At 36.8% G+C, this 26191-nt stretch overlaps 1 protein-coding gene across 1 annotated transcript in view; it reads right to left on the reverse strand.

The window, feature by feature from the left end:
- The window catches only part of il11ra (interleukin 11 receptor, alpha), a 190222-nt gene that overhangs the window by 63641 nt on the left and 100390 nt on the right, over positions 1-26191 (reverse strand). The window contains exon 2 of the mRNA XM_039759653.1: positions 9570-9666. Coding sequence (XP_039615587.1) covers positions 9570-9666 — 97 coding nt within the window. The remainder of the gene's footprint in view (positions 1-9569; positions 9667-26191) is intronic.

Consider the following 26191-nt stretch of genomic DNA (forward strand, 5'->3'; position numbering starts at 1 on the left):
CACAGGGACACGGTCGAAAAGTTGTTATGGGTAAATTTTTCACTAAGACTATTAATTTTTCTTTACACAGGGAACCATTGATATATGGAATAAATGACCAAGTAGTCAATAAATAATAAGCCTTTAGGTACCTTCAAAATAAGATTTGATATTACTTTGGGAGATTTAAGTGGATAGGACTGGGGTGCTTTGTTTGGTCGAATGCCCTGTTAATTAATTGCAAATTCTGCAGCAGAGTGGATTCTTGCCCTTCCTGTAGAGCAAAAATAGTGTCATCCTGCTAGCTAAGGTAAAGGGCCATTCCTCCAGTCTGGGTAGTGTGTATGACACAAGAAAACTAATTTTCAGGTGCATTTTAAAAGGTTGGTACACTTTAATTTAGGTACTACAAAAATGCATCAATTTCTAATTTTACTATTAGGTAACAAAACCTTAACAGAGGCACAATTTTCTTGATATTTCATATTTCGTATAAGACCTGTGAGTCCTTCATATTAACAAGTAATTTTATCATCATGTCAATATACCACACTGTAAAGGCATGAATAACCGATCTACTAATGTTTTGCAGTCTTGCTGTTATATTTTACATTAATGATAATGCACAAAGAAACAGGGAAAAGAGCAAATTGCACAGAGTTGTAAATTTAATGGTAAAAGAGAAAAGCAAATATACGTGAACTTGTGTGTTTACATCAAGTAATATCACCAATGGCTTTATATATATATTATTATCTGTAAATACTGTTACATTTTGCTCTGCCTTATCCTGCAAGATTGATCATTAAGATCTTGGAAGGCACAACAGTGTTGTTTTGAATGACATCTGATGTCTCAGGCATGATTGTCTATCTTTTTAATTTCAAAACCTGAAACTTTCACTGCCTCTCTCACTGATGCAAAACAGAAACAAGAAAGCAGCCCCCTTACTTTTAAGGACGTGAGGTGGAGTTCCTTCCCTTGAATGAGGATGGAAAGGCGGTGCCTCAGAGCTATGTTTTTGTCTGAGGTGCTGCGTCTCAAAACCATTAAAGGTTCTTTACAATGCATAAATGTATAAAAGTACCATATACCATACAGCTTACTTGATGACCACCTGGAAATAAGAAATTAATCAGAAATTGGAAAGAACAGACAAGACAGGAAAAATAATGAATGAATGAATATTTAAGATATACACCCACCAAGGGTTACCATGTGTAATCAGTGCCTTAAAATACATTTCAAAAGGGGTACAGGGCAAAGTGATGGGTGCCTGAAAACTGTCAGGATCTTATTGTTAGTCTTCAGACAGAAGATGTAAATGCAAACAGGCTGGAAATTATAATGGCTTTCCTGTTGTAATATATGGCAGGCTATTATAGTTGAAGGCAGGTATGTGAAACTGGTCTATAGAACCGGTAATGTAAAAAGGGCCAACATTAGAAGAGGAGGCCTTCCCTTTGATAAGAGACTCGCATACTCTGATCAGCTCCATCAGTGACTATAAATTTGACTGACAGGCCCCAGTCAGTGAGAACTGGCAACAAAGACTTCTTCACTCTATTAACCAACACCTCAGCTCAGCCTACTGCTATGCAGTCTATTCACCCATGACTGTTTAGCAAAACAAGAAGGCAACAGCACCATGATTGGCTTTGTCAGTGATGGTGGTGAGGCTACCTACAAGAGTGAGGTAAAAGACCTGACTCTGTGGTGCCATGATAACAAACTCTCCTTGACCACTGACAAAACAAAAGTTTTCAAGAAGAACAAAAGCAATAATACTATACTTCACATCAATGGCTCCACCATCCAGATAGTTAGCAGCTTCAGCTTTCTGGGTGACTGAATTACTGACTGCATTTTGTGGTCTGTCAGCAACACCTACATCCTCAAAAAGGTACAGCAATGGCTCTTTGTTCTGAGGAGGCTAAAGAACTTTGGGGAGGGAACCAAAACTTTACTTAACTTCAACTGCTGCACAATTAAAAGTAACCTGACCTGGGGCCTCATGCGTCTTCTGACCATTTGACTTAGGAAAGCTATCACATCTAATGGGCAAAGCAACAGTTTTCACCAGAAAACAGAAAGTGAATGTAATTGCATGTGACTTTAAAGTTACCCCATTGTAACCAGTGCTCACCACACACACCATACTGCTGCTCTATGGCTTTGAATCCTTTTAACCTCTGAAGCTGCTGCGTTGTGACGTACATACCACTACGGAAGGGTAATGAAACTACACTGAACTCCTTTACCTGTTAATGTTTATTATTAACTGGCTTAAATGTTAAAACAGAGAACATATGAGTGCTGAAATTCTGCTGTTAAAATTATTCCTCTCACAGTAACTTAAAACATATAAAGGCCTTGCGAAGCTGTTAAAGGTTCCACACCCATGCTAGCAACAGTAATAATAAAAAAAAAAAATACAAAAGCTGCACAATGTGCTAGGAATGATGATAAGAAATAGGATATAAAACAAACAATACGACTTAAGGGACCTATTATACAGTACTATACATACAGTCAGGTTTGAAAACATACTGTATACCAGTCCGTCTTACATCCAGATCCACTCAAGACATGGAACCGAACGCTGTTCATAAGTCGATGACTACCTATATAAATAAATATATATATATATATATATATATATATATATATATATATACACATACACAGTGGAACCCAGGTTTGCGAGCATAATTCGTTCTGGAAACGTGCTTGTAATCCAAAGCACTCGTATCTAATGATAGTTGCTTTTGCCTGAAGAGTCACTACAACAACGGATGTTGACTATATGAGTGAGGCACTCTGACTGAGACCGAGAATGGGAGACGATTACCCACAATCCCCACATGACGCATACGTACTACTCGTATTGCAAGACTTTGCTTGTTTATCAAGTTAAAATTTATTACAAATTTTAGCTTGTCTCACAAAACACTCGCAAACAAAGTTACTCGCAATCCAAGGTTTCTCTGTATATCTATCTATTATATAAAAAAAGTTTGGATCGAGACGTGATCATCTCGGAGAGACGCTTTGAAGTCCCGCAAGACTTCTTGCACGTCACGCCCTACTCACAAACACGCCCTACTCACAAACAATTTCTCAAAGACACTTTAACGTCCCACGAGACAAGGAAGTGAGAAAAAAGGACAGCTGCTGTACAGGCTTTTAAATGATCGATGCACAGCGCGATATGCAGATCAGGCAGCAAGAGCTGCTGTACAGGGTTTTAAATAATCGATGTGCATCCCAACATGCAAATCACTCAGCTCGGTAGCAGCTAACAGCAAGCCAGCAGCTGATCCATCTACAGCCACTCCCATACACAACCCCCCATTCCCCCCCGGCCCTTCACAATGTGAGCAGCAGAGACACAAAGTGGCTAGTGTGTAGCACGCCCTGGGGGGTGGGGGTTGTAGGGTGGGCAAGCAAAGCGAGTATATATATGTGTGTGTATATGTATGTATGTATATATATATATATGTGTGCCTGTCTGTGTGTATACTAAGTAGCATGCTTTCTTAGTATATGTTTTAGTGATCATATTTTGCAAAGCACAAGCATGAGTGGTGGACTGCTGCCCTGTTCATTGTCTTGTATCCAGTGCTGCTCTGGTTCATTGTAACCCTGACCTAAAAATGTGTTTGAGAATATTTTTTTTTTTTTTTGAGTTGCATTAAATGTATGACATGTATCACATACATAAATTTTATAGAAATATATAGGTGGGTGGGCAATATGACCATGTCAATATCATGATAATTTCATCATTTACCTCAGTAAGGGTATATGAACAATATAATTTAAAAAAGGCGTGAGTTGCTGGGTGGTTAAACAGCATTTAGTTGTCATGGCTTCTTAAGAATAATCATGTGAAACATCATGTTAAACATGTGAAATAATTAAACCTGTATTCACCTTATTTAATCACAATGTGTTATTATTTTAAGGGAAAATTCATGAAAACATAAAAACTCTTAACTTTTAATGAACATTTATTGAACATTTTAACATATTCTACAATTCACATTTATGAAAAAATAGATTTTTATTTATGTGAAGAAACCCGGGTCTCCTAACTGCGTGGCAGCAGCGCTACCCACTGTGCCACCGTGCCGCCCCATACTCTACTACATGGGTAATATTTTGAATGTTAAAATTAGTTGCTCATGTTACTCTTTATCACTGAAATGTTTTTCTGACAGAGTTTATATTTGATTCTCTTTAACTGTTCTGCTTGCTGAAGCCAAAATATGATCAAAAGAGAATTTTTTAGATGCCATCTCATTTTTATTTACACTTCAGTGATTCTTGCCTGACTGAAACTCAGCATGAGCTCTCATGCTGTCCTGTGCCTGGCAAGCTTCTTTTGTTCTGAATGAGGAATAAAGGCTAAAAGAGGTGGAAGCATTTGACTGAATGTGATGATTGAGTGTTGGACTTTTGTAAGGAGGAAGCTCATAAAAGAACACAATAGGTAAAGCAGTTATTGAACATACTGACATGAAAAAAATTACACATTACATTACACATAAGTTGCTAATGGATTCTTAATATTGGCATTGTTAGATTTTTGCCATTTCCCCAGCCCTAATTTTATATACTAGCCAACCCGCGGCGTATGCCGCATAATCAGGCCGGTTTTTTCATGATTTTTAAGCGTGGCTCCTCCCTTCGTGCAAGATAGGTGTCTTACTTGTAGGCAGCTTAGTGAATCCACGCCCCTTCCGGCGTGCTTTCCATGGGTGTCTTGCCTTAGTGAATTATATATATATAGATATAAAACACGCATATATTAATCAACTTTTCTTATTTGCTTATTTTAAAACTGGGACAAACTGAGGGGTCTCCGGTACATAAGACATATCGGGCATAAGGCAGGAATAATTAACAAACTGTCTGCATGCTTTATTTCTGTTTTTAGTAAGGTTTGCAGGAGGACCATGTCTGTCTGGGTTAGGCAAACAGTCCTGGACAAGCAAGTGGGGACCATACAAACTACTGAGTACAATTTTGAGTTGCTGCAATGAAATTTTGGCAAAATGAACTAGCCGGCTGCATCACTTTTTCACTTTGATTTTCAGAGTGTCTTTGAATTCAGCCCTCTGTAGGTTGATCATTTTAATTCCCATCAAACAATGTGGCATCCTTTCATTCCTAACACATTACCCAATCCATATCAGTAGAGATATCCAGCATGACTTTTTTTCCCATTGAGATCTGATGTGTTTTCAAAGTGTTCCTTTAATTTTTTTGAGCAGCTTTTATGAAAACATTTACCTCTCATCAAGCAGCAGAAATGTCCAATGGCTGAGAAGATACAGTCTAGTCATCCTGTTGCGTATAATGTTTGACTAGGAAGGATGCAGATATATTTATGGTGCCACGGTGCTTGCAGGCTCAGAGTAGGGCTGGGTATTGGCAAGAATTTTGTGATATGATACGTATCATAATACAGGGGTTACGATTCAATATATTGCAATACTGTAAGCAAGGTGATATATTCAATTTTGTTAAATCTAATTTTAGGAAAACTATCATAGTATGAAGAACACACCACTATATGCATAAAATCTGAGTTAAAAAAAGTTTGCTTTTTTATGCAATCAGAACAGTGGGATCTGTACCTGCATTTATCACAGTCCCTCTAACTTCAGACATCATAGCAATATCTTTTGTGCAATCTGAGGAAAGGAATTAACATGTTCCTATATCACTAAAAAAATCACTGTACTTATTGATCCTGCTTTAAAGGCTCACAGTATGCCACACTATGTTTCAAGCAGTATATAAGAAAATGCAAAATATCATAATACTGTAATCTGAACAAAGGAAAAAACATTTGTTTACAATATATCAGTAAAAAATAAAAGTGGTTGCAGGATTTATTAGGTTAACAAATTGAGAAAATAAAAAAAAAATCAAACAGTATAACATATAAATTCAGACAGTATATATATTAAATTCTGCTTTAAAGGTTCACATTCTATTGTAGTATGTGGGCCATTTTTTATTTTTCAATCTCAAGTGGTTAATAAAAGAAAATGCATTGTCCCTGTAAAATCCAACATCATAACACTAGATTTTCTGCAATCTTAAAAAAGTAACTACTGTGCATCTGCCTATCTCAGTGAAAATTAAAAGTGCTTGCAGGATTCCTAAAGAAAATGTTAAACAAATGTAAGAAAATACATATATATTGACAGTAGGGCTGCAACTAATGATTATTTTGGTAGTCAACTAATCGTTCAATATTTTTTTTCCGATTAGTCACGATTATTTCATGCCTGACTATTTTGATGGCTGCGACCTGTGGTTGCACATCCTGTTCTGGGCTCCAGTGCATGTCTTACCTCATCTGCTCACGTCTGTCCACCTGTGAATGTCACCCTGATGTCTCTGCATTAACACGATTAAAATGAATAATAATCAAATTAAAATAACAACCAGTGAAGCATATGAATTTGAAAATAATCAGATGTTTTATATTAGTGTGACCATCACAATAAAAAAGAAATACATTAAACAATACAAACTAAAGTGCACATAGTCTTTAAACAAAAAAGTGCATTTAACTTAACCAAAAAAATACATCATTAAAAAAGAAACGATTTTCATATTTTAGTAATAAATGACAAAATGTAGACAAACTATATAATGTGTAAAGCCTGAAGTGCAAAGTTCAAATAAACACTTTCACAAAAGGTTCAAGGATGATACAATAGCTTCTGTGGCGCAGCGGTAGGAATTGCTGACTTATAATCAAGAGTCCACCGGTTTGACCCTGACTGCCTCGTATATTTACCGTTTTGAGTAGCGAGTTGCTCTTATTGTTAATATTATACAATAAACACATACATTTGATTTGCGTCTGTAACAGCCACTGTAAATGTATAGTACTTGTAAAAGTTACCTTTTTTTTCACTTTTATTCTCTCAGTCATGATCACGATACATACTACCGACCCCCCAGGGATCTGATGCTGTTACTTTTTATCTGAAATTGGGAATAAATGTAGGTGTGAGTGGTGTTTTGAGACAATTGAACTGGAAATTCTCTGATCTGGATGGATAAAAGCTGACACACAAACGCTGGTGAATCTTCCTTATTCGTATCACATTGTCCCTTGATTTTTTTTAATCAATTTTATTGAGTGTTCCTGCTTTCGCTGAATTGCTATGCGCCTTATGGCCCGTGATGTCAAAGCCGCACGGACAAAAAAAACAGAGACATAGGTATATATGATATTTGGAATTATTCATTTTATGACCTTATAGTCGGTCCATTTTGGAAAACATTGTGGCACGGATTCAACATTATTCATATTATTCATATTCATTTGCGTGCCTTCTTCGTATCTCACCATCACTTGATTTTCTTTTTATTCAGTTTTATTGAGTGTTCTTGCCAGTCCCCGCATGTTGCTGTATGCTGTTTCTTTTGTACTCCAGGACATGCAGAGGAGAGAATGGTAAAGAGCAGTAACTTAAGTGCTATATGCAATCATCAGACACTCCCCATCTGCCCATGTCATTCAAACACAGGAACATATATTGGTGTAAAAGTATAACAAAATTTTATATAGCACGGAATGGAAATCGGCACTTCTTAGCATTGCACCACGCAAGCTGTCGTATCAATCACCTACTGTAACTTGCTTTCTTTTTTCTTCGGTTATACAGGTAGTCTTGAATAAAAGTGCACTTGTTTTGTTATACTTTTACACCAACATATGTTCCTGTGTTTCAGCATGCTCAAACGGGCATGCTCAAAAAATACAAGTGTAATGCCACGAAAAGTGCACGCAGACGCTTCATTTCGCAAACTTTGGTACGAGAATGCAGTCACAAGTACACTGCAGAGCTATAGCGCGTCTTTATGTGAAAGCAGCCGTGTCAGATGGGGTTGTATGGATTGATTCTGAACGAGACTGAGAGAATGAAAAGTGAATTAAAAAAAACAAAAAACAAAGCTAACCTTTACAGGGATCATACATTACACCTGCTGTTACAGACTGAAATCAAATGTATGCTTTTATTCTAAAATAGTAAGACTAAGAGCAGTTTACTTCTCAAAACGGAGTGGTGCAGGTTCGAACTCGTGACCTTTTGATTCCCAGTCGGCAGCTGATTCTATTGCGCCACGGAGGCAGTCATAATAAACGGGTGTCAATGTCGCATGTTAAGGCGGCTTTTTGTTTCTGCAGTTATATTTTTGAATAAAAGCGCAATTGTTGTGTTATATTTGTACCTTTTGTGAAAATTTTCTTTGATATTTGGACTTTAGGCTTCATACATTATATAGTTTATGCCTACATTTTGTCATCTACTACTAAAAAATAAAAAACGTTTCTGTTTTAACAATGTGTTTACACAGATTACTGTAGAAACGGAACAGACATGAAATGCATGTGTTCCAAATAACGATCTATTATTTCCACTTTAAAACTTCACTTCACTCCCAGATACTCAATCAAGGCATGAGCTGAGAGAAGTTCGTGCACGTTCTAAATTGGTGGGGGCATGGAATAGCCGGCTGCTTCTAGCTTCTCTTTATCAGCACATTTAGAGGACAAAGGACGCTTGCGGAGAGGTGTGAAGGGATTTAAGAAGCGATTTAAGGTGGGACGGATTTACGAGTTTTTTCGTAGGCTCTGGTAATTCTAGTGTTAAACGCTAAATGAACTGTGTGCCTTGAATCTTTGAATGTAAACTAGTAATTAAAAATCGATACTGTGTTTTTGAGAATCAAAAAACATAATATTGCAATACTGAAGTATATCAATATTTTTTTACACCCCTCAGAGTGGCCCATGGATTCTTGCTCTTTTAGGTAGTTTGCTATCCTTAAAATAACCACTCTCTTGTCACAAACGTTGGGACTCTTGCGACTTTGACAGGTTTTCCCCTTTTAAAGAATCCCCTTTAGTTGTCTTTGAAGCTGGTCATTTGTATTATGAAATGGTAGCTCATACTGAAGGTGACTGAATTCCCGGCCCATGCAGTTTGACAATGATGTTACAGTTTTTTTGCCATATGTTGTTTGCACACATGATTAAATAAGGTACAGTATGTGCTATAACCCAGTCTCAGTGAAACACAACACAGTACAATTTTTTTGTATAACACATTCTGAAGTAACACACGTCCCCAATGCATGTAGATGCTCTTCACGGTACACGGGTAGAGCGGCTAATTATTTGTAATCCACAACAATCTGTCCATCCCCCTGCTGCCCCCTTTTCTCAACACAAGAAATGCTTTAAAATAACGATGTATACTTTTGATGCATCATACAGGCCTAAGTAGAGTACCTGTTGAAAACCTACACATGCAGCACACAGAAGTACAAACATAACAAAGATGATGCCCAAAGCAGGAATTAAAAATCCTGCCACCATAACACAGTATGTTTAAAACATTAAAATTAGCCTCACTCTTAAATGTAATTTGGATGGTTACAGGATGCAATCCTGACACACAATGATGGTTATAAGTAGTCAGCCTCACACTGACGTTTTGCCCAATTATTTAAAAAAAATAAATAAATTTGCACTTTGGCCATAAACTCACCTTCGTTATTCCATATCTCTGCTGTGCTGGTGATAAAGATTAAAGATGTGATGAAAGTGATAATAACAATGCCTGGACATGATGCAAAACCAGTCATCTGAAAAATACAAAGAATAAATTTCAATCAGGCACATAATGACCTTTCACAATCCAGCCATAGAAATCTAGTCAGGCATTAAATTAAATATTACCAGAACACAATATGTTATTAACACCAAATATGGATTCATTTAATAACAAGGGCTAGACTCTAGGAATTGATATTGCAGTTAACTCCTAAAAAAAATGAATACTTGAAATAGGAATGACTTTTTATTGATTTATTGGTTAAAGAATATTCCTAAAACCACGGGATAATTATATAGTTCAGTAAAAAAAGTAAAAATTTATGATACCTTGTCAGTTTGTTTTTTAAGTGGATACACTGCCAGAATTAAATTCTGAGACAACACAACTATTAGCAATACTAAAGAGCAAGCTGGAAGTAAGTGATTTTCTGTTATTTGTAAACTATATTTTCTCACAGAAGCATCCTGTGATGCATGAATGGCACTTTGGACATAATGATCAAGCAATTTTCACCTGTCTTAACATCTCTGTTGCAGTACAAAAGCAGTGTGCAACTGTAATACTGATACTGAAACCTGAGATTGCTGGAGCTCTGCACACTTTGCATGAACTGGGCCCGGGATGCTTGGTGGGTACTCTTGTCTAAGGTAGAGCAACAACCTTAGCAATGACTTGGTCAACAAACATAAATACATGCTTGGAGATTCCGCTTCTGTAGGCTGATTGTAGGGTAAGATGCTGTTAGATGTGAGAATGAATTTACTTTTAGGAAATGGGTAGAGTCTAGGTCAGGAGGCTAAAACATGGGGAAGACATAGAGAAGAAAGATCAGCAGAACCAGAGCTGCAAAGTCTGAATAAGAAGTACAGAGTCATAGCTATACAAAGAGAGCTGTGAATCAAGGAAAACAATCAAAGGTTTTGTGCCACGTGATGCCCACAACCATCTTGATTAATGTTATTAAAATGAAAAAAATCAAAAGCAGCAAAGAATCAACTGGCAATGAGCAGTATTGCCCTTCGGCTTCATGACAAACCATCATCAGCAAGGCAGTGCTGTGCCAATGTCACCATCATAATGAGATGGCTAAAAAACTAATAGAAAATATGAGTGAAACAGATCCAAAAACACCCCCTCACCATCCAAATGAAATCTAAATATGAAAACACTAATTATGACAGATCATCTGTGGTAAATAAAAAAATAAAAGGTGTCCTTAAGGGGTTCCTGTATCATTTCATATTATAACTTTTAGAATCACTGTGCAAAAAAAAAAAAAAAGTTGGATTGCTGCACTAACCATCCTTCTTCAGGATAATTTCTTTCTGTTAAAGGATGGTGAGAAGGTAAAATCTGTTCCAATAAGGAAGATGCCAGTCCTGTGGTAGAAAAACAGTCATACATAGTGTATCGTGCTCTAGATGGCAGCCCCTCTGGACTGCAGTGGTGCCTCAGACTCCCGTAGGGATCCATGGGAGTTAGAGTATGGTGCAGTCCTGTTGGGATCCGCAGGCACCGTTAGGGGTTGCTGCAGCAGGAGCTGCTTAGCCCTTCCGTCACACCCGCAAGTGATGCCAGAAATAAATCATTAAGCACCAGGAGCACTTCTGGGTGTGTTCTAAAAGGAGCTAGCAGCCACTACTCCGGGAGCCAGAGTTGGGAGAGTTGAGAAGGAAGAGAAAAGAGAAGAAAAGTATTGGGATTGTGTGTGCGCTTAGTGCTTGGACTGTGTTGTGCCTGTGGGAATGGGGAAGGCGTTGCCCACAGGCGAAGAAAATAAAATAAAAACATTTATTTGTTTTATAAGTGTGCCTCCTGTGTCTGTCTGTGTCGGGTCAGATGCTGGTATAGCGCCTTTGTCAAAATAAGCAATTTAGGTATAGCAACAGTATACCTAAAGAAAAAATGTTTCTTTCTAATTGCAAAAGGGCAACAATCAGTAATACTGATCCGGCAGTGTTTACGAAAGAATTTACTGCCAATTATGTCTTGCAAACATTTTCACTGCAAATCATCATTTGTTTTTCTTTTCTATAGGGAGATTACAAATACTGTAGTTCTCTATACAGCAGATATAGTTGTATCATCCAAATAAACATTACTCATCCAGTAAATATTTTGCAGTTTTCCGAAATGCATCTTATGGATTATTCTTCCCAAGATAGTCAAATACAGAGTATATGAATTATTATAAAAATCCTATTTTGAGAATTGGCAAAATCACTAATGTTAGCTTGACTTAATATCTCTAATGATAAAATACATTTTATTTAATGTGTTCACCATATAAAAACCAAATAAAAACAGGAACTAAGAGATTTTTTTCCAAATTTGTTTAATCAGAGATTCACCTCATGCATTCCCCCAAAACATATAATAATAAGGTTATATTTTTCTGTGTTAAAAGCTGAATCAATTATTACTAAGTTTGATAAATACATCCATTCATCCTAGTTGTTTAGATTTGTGGGGAACCAAAGCAGCAGTGGGTGCAAAGCTGGAGCCATATTAGGACATGGCACCAGTTCACCACAGGGCACCCTCACTAATAACAGGCCAGATTAGATTGTCTGATTAAATAACATACAAGCCTTTGAGACCTGATAATAAAACCACACAGCCAATGGCCAGGCCTGAATTCTAACCCAGAGCGCTGGTTAATGGGAGGCAACTGTGTTCACCACTGCACTACCGTGCCACCCATTAAATTCTTTATTGATAAGTAATGAATTTAAACATTCAATTTTTTTTATACTTTAGGCTTTTAAAAGCCGAGTTCCAGATTATAGGTTCTTTCAGACGGTTCATTTTTTTCTGAAATTTTGTTTATGAATCTAATTGTTATTAAACATATTCAATTAATACATAACAGAAGAACATGAACACTTTTTTATTGTTTTAATCTTAAGAACAGAGAGGAAAAAAAAAAGAAAAAATACCCCTCCCCAGCCCACCATCCCAGCCCTAAGAAGTGGCAAACGTTAATTACAGGAAACAAAAAAAAAAAAAAAACGGGACAGCATTCAAAAACTCAGCTAGCATGTAAAGGAGACTAAAGCACAATGAAAAGTGATAGGAAATGACATCATGGTGTTAATCCCAAACAGCTCCTCATCAACTGAACTGCAGTAAGCCATCTCTAACTTGCAGACTTGCACAAACTGTTGATCCACAGTACAGAACTTTCCAAGAGGACTAAGTTCAAGAAGGGTGCCTTCCAGTGAGACAAAGGGGATATTCAGCGTGAGGCCGGCAACAGTTTTGTAGCAAGAGTTGCTAAAGTGATTACCTTCTGCTGCAGTACAGAGAAGGAGAGAGTGGAGAAATTCAAGAAAATGAAAGCCTAAGGTGACAAAGGAACATTCACAGAAAGAGCTGAAGAGAGAGACTTGGACACATAGACCCTGAGAGAAGAAACTGGATAACAAAGCCAGAACATGTGGAATAAAGTGCCAGAAGCATTTAAGGAACAAAGATGACAAAGTGGATTAGTTCCAAAATTATACGTAATGTAAATATTTTTCATCTTCCAGGTCAAGGGGATATTCTAGAATTAAAAACACAGATGCTAAACATAATAAAGACAGCATCAATAATAAAGGTGGAGAAACTATAATAATTGTTGCAAATCAAGCCTTTTAACCGTTAGTATCAGTATAAAAAATTAAAATAAATAAATCAAATAAAACTTAATCACCTTTATCCACTGGCAAATGTAAAAAAAATTGAAACACCTTATTATTAACTATTGAGCCCCTTCTCCAAAAAAAGTCCAAAAATAATTTCCCAATGTCCCATTGTTCAATTTGCACATCTGAATTTATGCCAAACATTAGACTTACATTATAATATTTTATGTATATTTGTAGCCAACTGTTTTCATTTGTGCAACATAATTAATTAATCCTAATTAATTATAATTGGTGGCTCTAAAATTTCATAGATAGACTCCAAAGTATTTAAAAGCAGTATTCCATTTTAAGCAACCAGGAACTTGTGGGCTGCACCAGTCCCTCCATTTAACCATCAATAAAGAATAAGTTTAGTCCTGATTCGATTATACTTTATTTGTCCCCAAGGGGAAATTAATTTTTTTGGTAGAGGTGATTCCTTTTCAAAAATATTTAAGCAATTCTGAAATATATTACTATCATTAAATCAATTATGATGAGAGTGACAATTTCAGCAAAGTGTACTACTTTAAACCACGAGGCAGGATAAAAAAGATAACAGGGGTCCATATAACCGTCAATTGATGTAAAAGCATCACAGCATACCAGATAAAGCAGCCAACAGGATGCATACACCTTATGATCAAAACAGTAAATACCAACTCTCCATTAAGTTTCTAAATATTAAATGCATTAACATATATTAGTATAATATAATCCAAGAAAGACTATCCAAGCCCAGAAGCATTCAGCGCTATAAATAAATACCAATGATCTATATTCTCAAATATTCTTACTCAAATAAAAAGAAAGCCTTAAAACCAAAAAATATTAACAGGCAATGAACTGAAAGAATTGAAGATAAAAAGGAATTAAAAGGCGATAGGTAGATAAAATTGGCTTCCATTGCACTTGTTATGTTTCCTTGTTTCAATTAAGTCCTTTTCATGATGGGTTTGAAATGGTGAGCGAACTATGAGGTTGGACTAACAATGATACAAATATTTAGTAACTATATTCTTAGAACTATTTAATTGGAGAAGTTTGACTTCTCGTACAAGATCTGGCATCATGTTAAAAGATTTCACCCCTTCTGGGATGTGTAGTGGGACAGTCTCCTATGAATAGTGTCCATGGTGAAATCCTATAATCAGTTATTAATTGTGTGGTGTCTAAATGTTCTTTTCTTTGGTACATGTTTTTTCCTCTGGTATCTCTCCAACATTCTCAAACCATAAATGGTAGGTTAATTGGCAATCTAAGTTGTCACTATTGTGTGTTTATGAGTAGCCCGATGATGGACTTTAACACTTAGGTTTTTAAAAAAAAAAAAAAAAACACTTTCAGTTCTGCCCTAAATGTGCCGGGCAGTGTTGAATCACAACAGCATGTAAAAAGTAAAACTGTCTGCACTGGTCATTTTCATGAAAAATGTACATTTAAGGCAAAGAAATCAATAAATTGGATATAAATATAAAGAGTGAAGAAGCTATATAAGATAGATAAATAATAAGCTGTAAAACTGTCCTGCATTTCACTGAATGCCACTGCTGTTAACACTGTCACAGTCTTAACCAACATTTTTACAATTTGTCTTTCAGACAATATATTTTCTAGTCTAAGACTTGACACCAGGATGCCACTTTGCTGTGTCACCAGTGCTGGTCCCCCAGTTGGGCTGAAATGTATGAACGAATCTGTATGAACGAATCTCTCATAGAAGAGGCACAAGGGCAGCAACAATGACGATGCTAATTCGACTTGGAGTCAAGTGTGGCAAAGGCCTCCAAAAAAAAAAAGAAAGAGGCCACTGGTGAATTGAATTTTAGCTCTGTGGTCATTTGGTTGGCCTCAGAAGAACACTTTTCAATCAGAACTGCTGAAAGGACACACTTTGGTCTTTATTGAACAGTATATTCTCTTATCTTGCTTGTCTTGTCTGTACAAACTATTGTAACAGTATCGTTTGTGCATTCTGCTCAACTACAGCTTTTACAAAGAAAGAAGCATATGCAGTAAATTTCAAACTACATGCACCTGTTAAACTACAAAAATAATCAGTGAGCATTGTCAGAAGCACCACTGAACTTATTAAAAATAAGAATCTTTTGGTGGTACTTGCTGTGAAAGATGCTGAATATATCAATATATCTTTACTTTCCTCAGAGTCTTTCACAGAAGCTTGTTGGACTAAATGTGAATGCAGAAAGGATTAGAAAAAAGGAGTTGTTCGATGCCCAAAGGTCTGGATTGAAGCTCCATTGAGCTGTAAGAAATAAGATTTATATCTGATGATCTCTGTGACTCCTAATCTAAGATTAAATGGAACATAAAATAGACAAAATGCCCTCCACTGCTTACTTCCTCAGTGACATAATCCAAAAGTCCCTAGAGCAGTGGTAGAGGGTACAGCACACTCACTCAAAAACACAACAAACTAAGAAATAGTCTGAAAACCAGTCTTTCAAAATCCATATTGTGAATCCACATATTCCCCCAAAACTTTCCCTTCACTTTTTATTTTCATTAAAATCAATGGTTGGAGGAGGTAAATAATTTGTATTTCTCAAGAGAAGCAGGCCTTTAAGCAAATAATTTCGAACAAAGTGTCACATCTCAATACTTAGGAACCATGTGTTAAGTTTTCTTATTATTCCAATCTCTGTTGTGGAAACTGACCTTATTACAAGGAACAAACCGTTCCTCAGTCGACCCTCTGCTTCAACCATGTGCGTGAGACAGTAAGCCACAGCTGATCTGAAGACCTCAGCTGCCTGGCTGATGAATATGGAACAAGACAATCAACTAAGTACTGTATAGTGGACCTGACCTATCTAGGGCTTTAAAAGCTAACACTAAAACCTTAAAATTCACTTTGTAACTAACAGGGAGCCAATGAATAAAGGCCTACACCGGAGCGATGTGATAGTTTTTTTTTTTGGCCAAAGCACTAGCAGCTGCATTATGCACCATTTGCATCGTAATACAGGATAATGATCCAACAAGACATGACAAAAGCATGAATGAGTTTTTGTAGGTCATTAAATGATAAAAACGGCTTGACTTTATCAATCACCCTGACTTAGAAAAAACTAAACTTTACCACAACATTGGTCTGTTTGTCAAATTTAAAACTTGAATCCAAGATCGCCCCGAGATTTTTAGCACATGGCCTTACCAGGCAAGTATACCCAATGTTCTAGCAATGTTTTGGGTAACAGTGGGTTGACCAAATAGAATGACTTCAGTTTTTGACTTATTTAACTGCAGGAAGTTAAGTGCCATCCAGTGTTTTATTTCATCTAAGCATTTAAAAAGGTCTGTCACTGCCTCCATTTCACCTGATTGCAATGGGAAACTTTTAAGGAACTGGCCTAATGATCCTAGGAAACAAACGGAAAGGGATTTCTCAATGGAAATTTCAGAAAAGGAACGCAATTCAGCCATTTATACTCTATTTTAGTATGCAGCAAAATTTTAGAATAACTCTCAAATGGCCCTTGATTTAAAATAATGCCTATGTGTTAACATCAATATTTTGAGTATTACAAGATTGGATAAATGTGTCCTATGAAAAAAAATTGCTTAATATCCTACACCATACCACATGTCATGTCTTGTCATTTCTAAAACATTTAATTCTAGACCAGGATTGGAAGAATTTCAGGAGCCTATCCAACCTAGAACAGGGTGCAAGGCAGCACAAATCAACTAGAGCCCAACGCAGGGCAAACATACACACACCCACACACTAGGACCAATTCAGTGTCGCTAATTCATATAATCTGCATGTTTTTAGACAGTGGGAGAAAATTGGAGCACCCAGAGGAAATCCACAAAGACATGGTGGAGAACATGGCAACTGCGCAGGGAGGACTTGGGATATGGACCCAGGTCTCCTTACTCTGAGGAAGCAGCGCTTGTGTGAAGGATTATTTAGCTCAAATGGGACAGTCTCCATCTTCCTTCTTCTTTTTCCCACTCAGTGGGAAAGCAACGTTTTATATTATCTCACATTCTCTTTATGATGATCTGCTCAGATTTTTTAGGATTTGACAAATACCCTTTAAAGTAATCCTAAAGTAAACATTTCAGGCCTCTGGTCAACAGTCAGGCAGTGTGCACTTGCCATCACAATTTTCAATGGGGAGCTTTCATTGTAGTTGGGGAAACCAGTGCATTGGTCTAAAGGTAAGGTCAAAAACCTCTGCATATTCATCCATTATCCAACCCGCTATATCCTTACTACAGGGTCATGGAGGTCTGCTGGAACCAATCCCAGCCAACAGAGGGCACAAGGCAGGAAACAAACCCTGGGTAGGGTGCCAGCCCACCACAGAACCTCTGCATATTCCCATATTCTTAAACAGAAAATTACTTCTGAACTCACTAATCTACATTAATGACATGTACACACATTTAGGAAATGATGCATGTGGTAATGTATACTTATATATTATACACTGAAGGGGAACATGTTCATTTTAAAATAATTCTGGCTGTTATCATAGTTTGACCTTTTGGAGAACAAGGCACTGCTTTGGTCGCAAACATCTGTGGCTGTTAGAATTTCACTGTAGTATCTTTACTGTAGCAACACTGGTCTACTGTAGTATCCATCAATTGTCATTTTTATCATTTACTCTGTATATTACTTTAAAAAGCCTGAAAGTTAAGAAAATCAACATTTTTTCTATGAGACTTTTTTTTGTGTTTGTGTATGTAGATAATTCTACAATTTTTGAGACGCAGAGTTTAAACCGCACAATAAAGCTCTGCTTTATTTTATGTTTGTGAGATTGAATTGCTCTTCTAAGTTTGGGCAGTGATGTACTGTTTCTACCACTGCCTCCATGCTGAGAGCTTCCCACTACACCCTCCATTGCACAGTTATCCAAAAAACATAAATTCAGTTTGCTGTAGACTGAAGAAGGGAGTGTTTACATTTAACCTTCAGTTCTTGGTAAATGCACTGGGCTGTTATGCTGAGATGCAGCCACTTAAACAGCAGAGAGAACCAGTCTCCGATATCTTGACCTGTAACCTAAAAAGTATTTGCATGTAGTCTTATATTGTGTGCGTTGCATTTAGAACATAGCTAATAAATCGTAGTTTGTAATGATCCACCATGAAAAAGTAGCAAAGTGGAATCATTTAGAAAACTATAAAGTTTTCAAAGAGTAAAAGTATTTGAATTTAAATATATATGTATGGTATTGTACTTTTTAATCTACTCAAGTACAGTAATAAAAGTAAATGTAATTCATTACTTTACACCACTGTTTATAAAAGAAAACCAGATAAGAAATTTATACTCTAGCTTGAAAGTAATTTCTAAATCACAGACACCACTGACTGACAGCTTCTTGTAAGAGCAGTGCAGCATATGGCTCTGAGCAAATGGTGTGACTTTGTAAGAACAGAGCTCTTTGCTCTCCTGAAAGTGCTGTCAACCATGCAAAGTCTCCTTTCTTCCATGCTTTTCCCTGTAGAGCATGCAAAAAACTCATCTCTTTCCTCTGCCAGCATTTCTCCAAATAATAAACAGATTTTTATTTCCATATCTAAATCACAGAAACTTTACAAAATTGCCTGTTCTGTTTGGATTGATTGGACTGCCAGGAATTGATGGTGAGATGATACACGGGACTGCATTACTCCACACAAAGCAAACCAAACTCCACAACTTAGCATTTGCTACACAACAGGCAACTAATCAGTGATCATGCTCAACCTTTAGCAGCTACAGTATCTCCAATTTTTAGTGATAACAGACAACCCATCTTGCCAGACTGTATGCAACCCTGTAAACCTCTACAGTATGAAACTCTCAAATGGTGTAAGTCACCTTGGATAAAGGCATCAGCCAAATAATAAGTAAAGTAAGAAAAATATGGACATAGTGTATGTCTACTTGTTTTGCTGTTCGTAAGGTTCCTCTTGTTTTCATGTTCTGATTGTTGATAAGACACTTTGAAAGTACTGTATCAGCTAAATCAGTGTTTCACAATCTTTTCACAACCCAGTTTTGCAGTGTGTTCGTAACCCTTTGGGAATTTGTGAATTTAGTGCAATCGTCCAAGCAGAGTGAATGGGGTGCTCCTCCTTAGTGAATTGACCTCGATTCTCAAAATGAGGGAGGTCCCGCACCGTCACCAGAGAGTCAGAGTAATAGATGAATCAAGCATGATCATCAATGCTTTTCCTCTTTACTGAATCAAGCACGATTGCTACAGCGGGGTTTGGGGAGGTCATCCAGAATCGGCTCCAATCCACCTGTGATGCTCCCACTGCAAATAAAGCACGATCGTCAAAGTGTAGAAGAAGGGGCCAAGATTTCATCTGGGATTGGCCTGCCAGTGGACCATGGCTTGCAGGTTGGGAAACAGTAAGCTAAATCAAAATTGTCACACCATTTGATATCAAATATGCTGTACATTCATAAAATCAATTTTATTCCTTGTGCATAAATTTGAAAAAGTTCAGATAAATTTTATTAATCTGTTTTATAAAACTGTTTATTGCAATGCAGGATAATGGAGAGCCTAAGAATAATAAACTTTTCCAAAAGCTAAATTTCAGTGTAATGTCACGATGGATTCAGTTCCCAGTCAAGATGTTCTAGGCACAAATTTTTTGTGTTTCATTGATATCCTTCTTTAGAATTTACACACACCTAGAGTTAAATTTATGTATTCATCCATCCATATTAACACACGTATCCAGTTTATTGTCAGAGCAGCAAGAAGAATAAGCTATGAAACAACAGCAGTTAATCAACGGGCATACTCCCCACACAGAATGATCCAGAAATTATTTTTTCTTCTTAGTGCATTATGGCTTTTTAACAAGGAATATCAGTGATAATAAATATAAAAGTTCTGGGAATGTATAGTTGTTTTACATGTATCGTGTTTCAAAGTGAAAATTTACTGTCAAACTGCTATAAGAAGCTAGCATGCTATTTATGCTATTTAGTGCATAAATCTTAAGCTGTCAGGGTTTTTATTTCTGTCAGTAAAAAAACTTTGTTAATGAGAACAGTCAGAGGAGAACGGTCAGATCAATTTAATAATAATAATAATTCTTTGCATTTATATAGCGCTTTTCTCACTACTCAAAGCGCTCAGCAATTGCAGGTTAAGGGTCTTGCTCAAGGGCCCAACAGAGCAGAGTCCCTTTTGGCAATTTAAGATAACAGTTCCATTCCTGTCAGCACAGATATGTCCATTTTCTCACAAAACTAGACTACTAAAGACTGGACTGGAATGAAGATACCTAGTCTGATGATTCTGAAGTTTAGCTGCAATATGTAGATGATGGGGCCAAACTATGGTGTAAACAGCATAAAACCATGGATTGAATATACCTCACATCATTAGTTAAGGCTTGTGGTGGTATAGCAGTGGTACAGCAGTGGGGCTTTCTTAGCACACATCAAAAACTTTTAATACCAATAGAGTATCTTTGAAATGTCACCGTATACTTGTATTTTCATGCTCATCACGTGCATCCTTTTATCGGCACAAGTCATGAATAATCTCAGACATGACAGTCTATTCCAGTGACCTGCACAGTCCCCTGATTTCAATCCAAAAGAGCAACTTTGAGATGACATGGAACAGGAGATTTGCAACAAGAATACGCAGCTGAAATTTTTTCAGAAACTTCTTAATGTATGATAACAGTCATAACATTACACATAATAAATGAAGAAAAAAGTCCAAAAGTAAAGCCTGATAGATGAATCAGGGTATCAAACTATTATATACTATACCTGATACTGTTGTGTCATTATTCCAGTCTGTGTAAAGAAAGCATTTGGGGTATGTGGGGAAATGGGCCTTGTGATGGACTGCCACTCTTATCCAGAGCTATTTCTCGTTTTGCTACCAGGACAGATTTCAGTCCCGATAACCTTCAGTTGAATTAAATGTGTCTAAGAATGTTATGTTATCAGTATTGGAAAGTGACTAAAGTAGACTGACACTGTACCTCACTGCGACCTGAGTCTCCCAAAAGGAAAAACAAAAATTAAAATCACCAAAAGATGTTAGGCTGTAAACACTCCCTTTTGTGAAACAATGGTTCAAAGTCTCAACTCCATTCATACGTATTATTCCTTGGAATTTATGAAGAGGAGTGCTTCCTTCCCAAAATGTATATGAAGCAGTATCGTCTACAGATACTACATTTCTTGTTACTGGCACTCACCCTTCATAAACTGTCTAGGGAAAACCATTAAAATCAAAATCTTTCAAAAACCTGGTTCCATAAGTATTCACACCCCAAAACTAATACTTTGTGGAAGTCCCTTTTGATTTTATTACACCATTACACAGTTTGTCTATTAGCTTGGTACATCTTGACATATTATTATTTTCCATCCCTTCCTTGTAAAAATGTTCTAGATCTGTCAAATTCCAAGGGAGTCTTAGGTGCACAGCCCTCTTCAGGTCTCCCCACAAATTTTCAGTTGGATTCAGGACTGGGCTCAGGAGAGGCTATTCCAGAATTTTGACCTTCTTTTGTTTATACCATTCCTTTTCTTGATTTTGAGGTATGTTTTGGGTTGTTAATGTGCTGAAAAGTGAAATTCCTCTTCACCTTTAGCTTCCTACCAGATGCCTGAAAGTTTTGCAGCAAAATCCACTGGTATTTGGAGCTATTCAGGATTGCCTCTGTCTTGACTAAAGCCCCAGCTCCAGTTGAAGAAAAACAGCCCCAAAGCATTGATGCTGCTGCCACCATGCTTCATTGTGATTATGGTGTTGTTTTGGTAATGTGCTGTGTTGCTTCTGCACCAAAAATATCTTTTGGAAAGATGGCCAAAAAGTTCAGCCTTACATAACACATTTTTCCACATAATTTTGAAACACTGGATGTACCTTTTTTAAAATTTTACTTGAGTTTGGATGTTTTTCTTTGTAAGAAAAGGCCTCCTACTTGCTATCTACCCCTTATGGATGATTGTTGTCACATGTATGGAGCAACTACTATTTGTCAAAAAGTTTTGCAGTTCATTAAATGTTGCTGTCTTGATAGTCACCCTGACCGGTTTATTTCCATGTCTTCTCATTGGTTTTGGAGGGATGTCCTGTACTTGGTAGTGTCATATTTTATCCATTTGTTGATGAATAATATTTCCAAATCCGTGGATATTCTTTTGTACCCCTCTCCTGACTAATATCTTAAAAAAAAAAGTTTTGAAAGCTCTTTGTGGATAATAGCTTTTGCAGTAGGATGCAACCAAGAAGATGTCAGAAAAGGATCAGCTGAACTTTATTTAGAGGCAATTAGTTCATTTAATGGACAGCAGAAGTATGGTACTATTTAACATTGGGTTAAATGTGATTGGTTGATTCTGAAAACCGTCACATCCTTAACTATAAAGGAGTGTGCAGAATTATGCAATCAGGTTTTTAAAAGAGTATTTGTTTTTAATATTTTATTTTCCAACTGTATTGGTGTAAAATATTTTAGCATGATTTGTCTTGATTTCATTTTTACAACACAAAAACCTGCCATTTTAACAGGGGTGTATAGACTTTTTGCAAAAGCTGTATATTGGATTCATATCCCCATTATTGAGGAATGAGCCACAAAATTCCATATCAAACATAAACTGTCAACTGTCCATACTTCAATTTTCTTTTCTTTTTTGATACAACTTATTGCAGCACCTTCAAAAGCATAAATGTCACCTAAAAATATTACATTACCAGATTCTCTTACAAAGGATAAAAAATCTCCACTTCTGGGCAAGATCTCAGTTGTAACTTCTTCAGATAAACAGAGCACGGTTTTGTGCCAATAAAGATGAAGATAATAATTAAATTGTTATGCACAGCATAATGCTTCTTTCCAATTAGGGGAAGGAAAAGGATTAGGAAAAGAGTAAAAGCCATTTCCTTATTTGACAGAAACATGTGCATTTGGTTAGAGTTAATTAAACACATATTTAAGCAAATGTTCTAAAAGCAAAAACAAAATAATAACCACGTATGGGATGATGACTTCAGAAATAGGGTTTAGTGAAGTGGTTCTCAAAGGGAGGCGAGCACACACTGAAACTATGAATTACGTTATGACTTTATGTCCCCTTTGCTCATATTAGTAATAAGCAACAACAAGAAAATGAATTAAGTAAGATAACACCAGAAGCAGAAAGGAAATGTAACAAAAGAGGACCACCTCCACCCACTTGTGCATTACAAGTACCCTCTCATCCTCCAACTCACACTTACCAGTACCGTAAAATAGATCATTACCTTAATTGCATATTACATGTTATTATAATTCTCTTCTGCCTGGTGAGTGTGTGTGCTTGAGGGTTTGTATGCTTGTGTGTGCACATTAAGCCAGTCACGTAATCTCCCTTCAGCTCTGTTGTTCAGAGAAAACATAAAAGCAATTTCTAATGCGGCTCTCTGATTGCTCTGATGTGCTTTTTGGGCACCTCTGGGTGATAAGCCGACGATCACTAAACACAGACATAATTAAAAACATGACCATCAGAAGCCATGGTCTTTAATCTTGTTCCCGTTCTTTAAATCGGTAGACAGCAGAAAAGTCTGAAAATCAATATAAACAGATTTATAGCCAGCTTCTTATTCCAGCAGACTAAAAAGCTGACTGTGGCAGTTCTCCTGTTTCTTCACTGCTACACTTGGCCAGGCTTATGAGGTGTACACCATGAACACTCAAGTCTGTCTTTTTCTTGGTATGTGGCCAAACAGGCTATTTTGCTAAATTTAGTTTTAAATTAATCTAACAGAAGGAAATACAGGCTTAGGGATTCTAAAAAGTAAGAAGAAAATTGAACATTAACCCCATAACAAAAAAGGAAATATACACAATTTTCTTCTTTTTATTAATTAATATTGAGATGCCACATTACACTCCTTCCTCATGCAATAGCTGTATAATACTGGGTGCAATTCAGGCTAAAACAAAGGATTATGAAAGTATTCAGACCCCTTCACATTTTTCATGTTTCAGCCTTGTGCTAAAATCATTTAAATTAATTTTTACTGTTTATAAAGCACTACTCAGTACCCTAGAATGGCAAAGCATAAACATTTTTTTTTAATATATTTGCAAATTTATTAAAAATAGAAATACCAAAATAATATATTTGCACAAGTGTTCAGGCTCTTTACTTTGACATTTGGCTCAGGTGCATCCCATTCTGTTGATCATCACCGAGATGTTTCTACACCTCTACATCAAGGGGTCATGTACAAAATGCTCCTGTAGCATTGAAGGCTCCCAAGAGCACAGTTGCCCTCATAATATATAGGAGAATTAAGCAAATATAACACTTCCAAGAGCTAGCCATTCAGCCAAACTGAACGACTGGGGAAGATGGCCCATAGAAAGAGAGGTGTCTAAGACCCCTGAGAAACTTCCAGAAGGACAGCCAAAACTGCCACACTCCACCAAACTCAACATCAGTTCAATTTAATTTTATTGTCCCAAGAGGGTAATTTGTACTTTATGACAGACTGGCGAAGTAGATGCCTCTTCGCAGTAGAGTTTGCAGAAAGATATCTAAAGAACTCATAGACTGTGAGGAACAAGATTCTCTGATCTGATGAAACCAAGCCAAGTCAGAGTTGAAGGTTTTGTGTACCGACTCTATAGCCCTGCCTACTGCATCAATTTATGTTCACCAGATAACTTAACACAAACGTTTTTGTGGTATGGGAAGAAAACCAAAGTAAAAAAAATTCCACAACTTGATTTGGCATTTAGCTTACATTGAGTACCTTCCATTCTTGTTTAATAAAGAGAAACCTGTTCATTTGTTTCCAAAGTTCAAAGCATTCTTAAAAATTCACTATTCTACTTATTACTCTTAGGAAATTTGAATTATTTAGTTTATGATTGTGAAGTAGGAGCTAACTCCTTGGATAAAGCTTGGCTAAGATCTCTGGAAAATGGTTGACAGAATGTGACTGTGGGTTCAGGTGGCTGAAATGAGGTTGCTATAAGGGTTTGCTTGGTTTATTTTCTGTATAGGGTGTGTACTTTTGTATTGTGTGAGGAGCTTTGAATGTGCCCACTGACAGAAAAGTTGGAGCAGATGTAGGACAAGCTGAAGGAATATTACTTTGTCACTGGCCTATGAAGATCTCAGAATTCACCAAGAATTGGAAAAAGTAGCTTAGGATACGATAGCTTGGTTTATACACACTGGGACAAGTGGAATGAAATTGTTGTTGCATTATAATGCAGATCAGGAGCTTGCAGGTTCAAGCCCTGGTTCTCCCTATTTTGAGTACTGAGCTTCTATTATTTATTACTATTATATAATAAAAACATACATTTGGTTTGAGCCTTAACACCTGATGTACATTTTTGCTGACTGTAAAAGATATCACTGAAAGGATTTAAGCAGACACATAAATGCTTGTGAATCATGTCTTCTTGGTATCTTGTTGTCACTTGAATTTTTTGTTATTCAGTTTTATTCTTGAATAAAAGCACACTTGTTTCGCTATACCTTTGCAAAAGTGTTTATTTTATATTCCACTAACCACTTGAATGACATTAAATCTGTCTCTGCCTCTCTCGCACATGCACACACACATCCATGCATGAAAACAACATTATTTGAAAATGCTATGTCATTTAAACATTTTTTTTTCCCCGATCTTGCCCAGTCTCCATGTTATGGTATGGTGCATGGTACTGAAAATGCAGACAGACCTTCTTTCTGAGCACATACATCTTCAGCATGGCACTGCCAGATCTAAGCACTAGTGTGGAGAATTGCTCGTGTACTAAAGTGACTTTAGCTGCAGGTGGAAGTCCCACTTTATTTATGGTGCCAAGCAGAGTTGTGTTGCAGTACAGCAGTCTATTAGCCAGCGAAAG

Source organism: Polypterus senegalus, chromosome 7 (assembly GCF_016835505.1).
Source record: "Polypterus senegalus isolate Bchr_013 chromosome 7, ASM1683550v1, whole genome shotgun sequence".
In the NCBI taxonomy this organism is placed as follows: domain Eukaryota; kingdom Metazoa; phylum Chordata; class Cladistia; order Polypteriformes; family Polypteridae; genus Polypterus; species Polypterus senegalus.